Here is a 7,369-nt window from a genome sequence, read left to right as displayed (position 1 = left end):
AATAATTATATAAAATAATTTTCAAAAATAAAAAATATAACAATAGAATCAAACTTGCTCCTAATCTCTTCCTCTTATAAACTACCTACCTTCCATTTTACTTGTAGTTTTTTTTCCCCCGACAGTTTGTAATAAGTGAATAGTGATCTCAGTCTGTGAACCGAACAACAGATATATTAAAATGCCTCCCATTACTAAAACCTCCGCTTTTGGACGTTTAATATAATGTTGCGTTCCGTCGAAATACAGCATCAAGAAGTACGAATTATCACTTAGAGAATATTGTCATATCAACGGCATTGTATAGCCCTTAACGACTATGACAAATGATCAACGTAAAGAATGATCAGTGTTGTACTAAAAAAAAAAGAATAATGCATCAGTGCCAGCTTGCCCACGATCTTAGAGGGAGGCAGGAAAATTAACAGTGTATTGGCCACTCAACTCAGTTCTTGCTTGGTCCACTTTAAAATATAATGTCACATTACAAAAACAAGCACGAAGTTACAATAACACTTGAGTTGTTTGGCTTTCGAATGCTTGGTCCAGTTAAGATCTTATCATCTTCCTCCACCAAGAATACTAACAGACAGGGATGAAAAGGAAATGCAGCTTTTGAAAATAAATTTTACAAACCATCTTTAACAGGGACTTGAAGTTATCGAGCAAAGGTTACATACAGCGAGAGAAAAAGGTTTGCCCCACATACCCACCAGCCATAGCCCTCCTCACATTCGACTCAAACAACTTCGGGTTATCTCTCAAGACTGCAGCAGCATCATGATTCAACGGATCCTCATAATTTGGTTCCTGCACAAAAAAATATATTATAATCTAAAATGTCCAAAAAAAATTATATAAAAAAAATGACGAAAACAGAGTCATACCGTGAAGAGATGATACAATCCATAGATGACAGTGTTTATATTGAGGACAGGTTTCCAATCTTCTCGTAAGATGTTGAGGCAAACATTTCCTTCCAAGTCAATATTTGGATGGTAGACCTGCATATCCGACATAGGTAACAAATTAATTTATGATTTTGAAACAGACTAGGAATTCCGCAAATATCACACCTCACAAGCAAAACTAAGCACAAGTTAATAGTACCGAAGATAATCAAGATAGTCCTACCTTTGTCTTGCACTTAACCTTTGGTGCCTCATGTGGATAGATAGGAGACACTTGGAAGGAAAACAAAAATGCGCCACCTCTGTAACAACAAACAAAACATAGTAGAGAATAAGGTTTTCTATTTAGTTCCTCTTCACTTTGGGGGTGGGGAATGGGTATGTAGATCCAACCACATTATACATATGGAGTATTTAAGAAAAAGCATAAGAAGAAGACGACGACCACATAGGGACATCAAGCCTTCCATAAAAGTCAATTTTATAAAGCTTAATCACAAACTTCAAAGAAATCCCATATAATATGGAAAGCTCCTTACACATAGTATCCTTCATCAGGTCGGATTAAAACTTCAAAGTTCATCAGGTCATCTTTGCCATTGGGGAATTGTATGACACAAGATTTTGCGAGATTAAGCTCACTTATATCTGCAAGACATGACATGACACTCCACTGAGACAAAAAAACAACTTGTATAACAGGATAAGATAGCAGAAACTACAGGCTCAAACAATGTCAGAATAAGAAAGAAGCACCAACTAAAACACAACTTGAGGAACAATATCATAGCTGTACCACTGAACATAACTCATTACAAGGTAGCAGTATGCATCACCACACATCTCGGGAGAGAACATAAATATTAGAATGTTAAGCCAGCAAATGGTCAGATTAAATTCCTGTTTATCCCATACTAAAAAAAAAAAAAACCTTCCCAGGAAAAATAATAACAAAACAAGTAAATTATTGAAATTGGATTGCAAATTCCAAAATAGAAAACCTTCCATGAACATAGGGGTAAAAGTCACAATTGCTGTAGAACAGCATAAACAATTACTAGATGATTTTTTTTCCCCAGTAAATTCATTTAAAATCCATGTTTTACTGTGTCCCAAGCATGATGGCCATCGACAGCCACCAGAACCTAAAGAAATAAAGATGAAGAATATAGCATGAATTAGCTGAAGGTCCTTTTGATACATACACACACAGGGTTTATTGCCAAGTCTTCTAAAGAATATGACCCCAATCTTAAAGTACCTGACTTTATCAGTTAGTCCTAAATCTGAAACTACCCCCCACCCCAACATAACTTGTCAGTCTTGTCAAGGATAAAAGATGTTTTTAAGACTTAAGCTTGTCATGTCCAGCAAGAAGTTCAGAGGAGGCTGGAAATTGACTAGTATGCTATGCACATGAAATCAAATGTTATATTATAGTAAAGATGTGTTATGATATGATACAAACTACGAAGCACTAATGCCTATTTATCTTAATATTAGACTTTGAATCTTAATTAAATAAGGAAACAAATAATGAAATATATAGATATGCAGAAAGCAATCATAAGAGATAATCTAAGATACTCTAAGATACAATCAAAATATTATGAGATATATTTTGACACTCCCCCCCAAGCTATAAATAAAGCTTACTAAGCTTTAAGCTTATTACAAATAACCATTTAAAAAGGAAAAATAACCAAACAATATAATTTAGGCTCCACAAAACATTGATGGAAAGGCAACTCAGGGATGTTGGAGACATAGAGAGATAGGCATTGCTAGAAAAGCAACTAAGCAAGATGGCTACATTGATCATTAGCGGAAATCTCCTGTCGAGCAATTATACACAACAAAAACTAAAACTTCTCCAAGTTCATCAAGAACAACATCAAACAACAAAAAAACTTTGATGTGTTATAAACTACAAAGCACTAATCCCTATTTATGCTAATATTAGACTCCAAGACCTAATCAAAAAAGAAAACAAATCATGAAATATATAGATAAATGGAACCTTAAGAGATAATCTAAGATACTATAATAAATTACTTAGTTTACAATCAAGACATTTTTCATATATTTTAATTTTAATCCACTTTACTTTCATCCCTGAAAAGCTTTTAGAGCCCATCTTCCTCAAAATTGGCACAATTCTTACTTAAGATTTTCACAGCATTATGCAATCCTGACAAAATGCAAATACCAGACTCTTACGACCAAAAACTTAATATACTGCCTCATGCCTAAAAACCACTTACATGAAGAAAGTAAACTATTATTGGCTACAAGGTAAGAATTCTTACTGCCTAAGCCAGAAGAACCAAGAAAGTGGCAAGTAATTCATCTTCCAAAGCAAAATTTGAACATCACAAAATGCATGATATGCACTATTATGAATGATGTTCCCCTTAAAAAAAAATAACCGTTTCTTGAGTTCAGAGTCTCTAAAACAATACAAAATAAAACACTCTACAATAACTTCTGCAGATTATTCTTTTTATTTTTATCTTGTATTAACAGAATATATTTTGTATCAAAAAAGAGTAGAACAGAAAATCTTAATTTTCCTATTTCCAACTATCAAATAAATCAATTAAGATTCCAATTAAATTGACAAACTCCTATTACACACCCTCCCTCCAGCCCCAAGCCCCAACTAAAGTTCCTGCTCTGATAATTCCAAGCAGCGTAAACTCCTTTGACACATCAATTCTTTGTAGCCCATGTCTGACCAACTGACATGCACATTCAAAGCTTAGTGCCACACATGTTTTGGCAAAGATTAAACAGACATAAAAGTTAGGGAACCTTTGTGAAGACGCAACTCCCCAGCTGATTGCTTCTTAACAGGTGGTCCTCCACTTGCATTCTCTGCAAGCTCTCTCTGCTTTTCCTTTACTTTAAATAATTTAATCATCGTCCTGCAAGAGTGAGAACAACTCTAGCATGAGGGAACAACACATTATTTATCAGGGTAGAGCAAATTACTCGCAAACAAAAAAATCTACAACTGTCTTCCAAAAAGAAAAGCAAGCAGATCAGAATATGCAATCCTGCCACAAAATTAAAAAGGGGGAGGAGGGGACAAATCAAAATTTGGACTTAAGGCCAATAGCCAGTTTCAGCTAAAGATTAAGATGATAAAACTACATGGTTCATTCGCTTTCCATCAAAGGGAAGTAGGAAAGCATAAAACCCTAGAACAAGGAATGAATAACGCTGCAATCACAAAATCAAGGCCAGGGTGCAGCGCAAAAAGGGAAATCGAACGCTCAAAAATGAGATGAAGGAAGAAGGGATCAGCGAATTAAAAAGGAAAAAACCGATACGATAAAGAAAAGAGAAAGAGGGAAAAGAACGGAATTTGAATCGATAGGAACCTGTTTGAGAAAAAAAAAACCCAGAGAGATAAAGGACAAAGAGTGTTCGGGGTGACGGTGTTTTGCCGCTGGCTGGTTCCGCACACAGTACTGCATTCACGAGTTGTAACAGAGAATTATTTATAACTCTTTTTTACCATATAAAGCCTTCCTTATCTGGATAGATATTTTGCTAATGTCACAAATAGATTCTTATATCCAAAAGAATATGTGTCATTATAAAGAATGTATTGGATTAGAATTTAAAAACAAATTGAGATAAATTTTTTTATAGATTTTAAAAGATTATTTAGAAATGGATGGATTTTAAAGACTTTTTTACGATCAAAATTTCATAAGATTGGACTTTAAAGGATAGAATTTATAAGGTTTAAAAAGACAATATGGATTTATAAGATTTTAAAAAATCATATGAATCTTTAACAAACGTTCAAAATTAAAAGAGTCAATACAAAAATGGAATGTTATACTTACAATCTAATTGTGTTTACAACCATTTCTTAACCGTTGATTTTCGTCAATCAAGGGTTATCATTCTAATTGAATATCATGTAATTTTTTTTCAATCCATTAAAATCCTAATTGAATATCAATGGATTTTTTTGTCCAAAAATAATCCATTAAAATTCTTTGAAATCTAAATCTAATACACCCCCTAATTGAAAAAAATAGATAAATCATGGAAGACAAAGTGGACAAAAGAAAAATAAAGGTGTAAGTCTCACGACACAAGTTATGTTATTTAAAAATACAAACAATTTTCCATTCTTTCATATATTATATATATATATATATATATATATTAAATTTTGGGTCATTTTTAAAATTTTCTCAATTAATTTTTATATTTTACATAATATATCAGTAGGCTTTTTTGTCCAACCTCTGTTAACTTCCTAATGAAGGACTCACATGAGAATATCTGACCCGTGCATTTGTCTTAAATCTTGATCATTTAATATTTTATTTTTAAAATACGATTTAAACGTTTTTTCAGTCATCATAAATTATTACTAAAACAAAAAACAAATTTTAGAATAGTATTATGGGCAAGATCACGTGCTCAATAATGGAAATTGGAAAACAAGGTGTACGGAGGTTTTAATCCCTAAGAATGCAATTCACGACATAATCAATTTACCAACGTTATTAAAATCGGCCCGGTCATTGATCCGGTTGAGGTACTGAGTCACTGGTTCATCCGCATGACCCTGTAATTATATGCAATTTTATAATTTATATTAAAAAAATTATAAACATATTCAAATATCTAAGCAAAAATGACAAAAAATTCAAATATTTTAATATAAAAAATGATAAATCACGTATTATTATACAATAAAGGATCAAACAAAAATATAATGATCGTGATACGGGGCTTTAGGTTCAGAAAATAACATTTCTAACTATAAATCAAATCAAAATTTTCTGCATAGTGCATAATTGAGATAATATTAGTGTTGTAGGTACATAAATTATGTAAGTCAATAAGCAAAAAATATATTTAACTATGTCCATTATGATTTTTTTTTTTGAAAAAAAATTTGGAATTTTTTTTGGACCGGGCCGGGTCACCGATTTTCATGAAAACCGGCCGGGTCGGACCGGGTCGGACCGGGTCGCACAGGTTCTGATGCATGACCGGTCCGTTGCTTGAACCAGACCGGTTATATGACCGGTTTACCGGTTCACGGATCGACCCGGCCGGGTCGGTTCGGGTTTAATAACACTGCAACTTACATTATGTAAGAATAAGAAATTTTATATTCTATATTTTATATTGATTTGTTTGTATCCAATAGCTCACATGCACTACTAGAAAAGATTTTATTATTGATAAAATTTATCAACGAAAAATATTCCATCGAAAATAGTGACAAAATTTTCGATAAAAATTAAATTCCGTGAAAAACAAAGACGAAAATATTTTCCATTGAAAATAAAGACGGAATTAGAGACAAAAGAAGATTCGGTCATAATTAGTGATAGAAAGTTTTGACGGAAATTAAATTCCGTTGAAATTTTTGACTGAAAAATTTTAGTTGAAATTTTCTACGGAAACCAATTCCATAAAAAATTTCAACGGATGAGTGATATGATGCGTAGGATCCCACAAGGACTGTTGTATAGTCCTAGCGGTTTGGATACTCAATATCAGGTGGACAATGACGAGACATTACCACCAATCCAAGACCCTAACAATGAAGATGAACATCTTGGTGATAATGGGGAGGATCAATGTCTCTTTTTCACACATAGTCCTTTTAACATTGTTCTTTATTTTTACGTGTGATAGTGACTTGTATACATTAGTACTTTTCATTATATATGGTGTTTTGGGTAATTGATGTTAGTTTGGATGTGTATTATCTGTATGAAATTATCTCATATTCATACTTTTCATTTAGTATAGTGTTTTTGGTCATTGGTGATAGTTTGGATATACGTTATTTGTATGAAATTACCACATGTTTATTAGGTACACTAGTATGTATTTGTTGAATTAAAAGCCATATGAAATAAATGTTTATAAAAAATTCATAATATTTTTTTCAATAGAATTCTAGTTGAATTTCGTTGCGAACTAAGACGCAAATTTTCGCCAGAAATATTTTTCATCAAAATTTTCGACGAAATTCTATATATATTTCGCCGCAAATTGTAAGACTTTTTATGGAATTATTTTCTTTCAAAATTTTCAATGGAATTATCAATAAATTCCATTGCAAATTGTGAAGAACTTTTCAACAAAATTATTTTTCGTGGAAATTTTTGACAGAATTCTAGTTAAATTTCGTTGAAAATATGGTTATTTCTGGTAGTGATTTCTGATAAGTTATTAGATATAAATATGATCAACGACAAAGATTGAGAATGTAACTTATATTAAGCCCTAAGTTTGATTTAGTGATGAGGGGTTTGGATTGATTGTATTAGGTTATATATTCAATTTTCACTTATAAAAAAAGAAGAAGGTAACTTACACTAATATAAAATAAACCTGAGCCATACAATATAAGTTGTTTATGCATATATATATTTGTTCATGCATTTCTATCAGCATATTATAAT

At 32.2% G+C, this 7,369-nt stretch overlaps 1 protein-coding gene across 1 annotated transcript; it reads right to left on the bottom strand.

Moving 5' to 3' along the window:
- Positions 1–408: 408 nt before the first annotated feature.
- On the bottom strand, positions 409–3,834 carry LOC133312584 (NEDD8-conjugating enzyme Ubc12-like). Its single transcript, XM_061513812.1, has 5 exons — positions 3,726–3,834; positions 1,451–1,559; positions 1,135–1,213; positions 888–1,004; positions 409–810 (listed from the first exon to the last, which is right to left on the bottom strand). Exons 1-5 carry the CDS (start codon positions 3,832–3,834, stop codon positions 673–675), a joined length of 552 nt encoding a protein of 183 aa, XP_061369796.1. The 3' UTR covers positions 409–672.
- Positions 3,835–7,369: the final 3,535 nt, after the last annotated feature.

Source organism: Gastrolobium bilobum, unplaced genomic scaffold (genome assembly GCF_033153095.1).
Source record: "Gastrolobium bilobum isolate Gb01-03AN ecotype WA unplaced genomic scaffold, APGP_CSIRO_Gbil_v1 utg30084, whole genome shotgun sequence".
Lineage (NCBI taxonomy): Eukaryota > Viridiplantae > Streptophyta > Magnoliopsida > Fabales > Fabaceae > Gastrolobium > Gastrolobium bilobum.
This window is presented reverse-complemented; position numbering and strand designations above follow the sequence as displayed.

Excerpts from the sequence above, each read along its gene's own strand:
- LOC133312584 (XM_061513812.1), bottom strand. The coding sequence starts at position 3,834 with ATGATTAAATTATTTAAAGTAAAGGAAAAGCAGAGAGAGCTTGCAGAG. Across the intron at positions 1,560-3,725 it reads GGAGTTGCGTCTTCACAAAG|ATATAAGTGAGCTTAATCTC; the intron begins GTTCCCTAACTT and ends CATGTCTTGCAG. Across the intron at positions 811-887 it reads GATTGTATCATCTCTTCACG|GAACCAAATTATGAGGATCC; the intron begins GTATGACTCTGT and ends TTTTTTGTGCAG.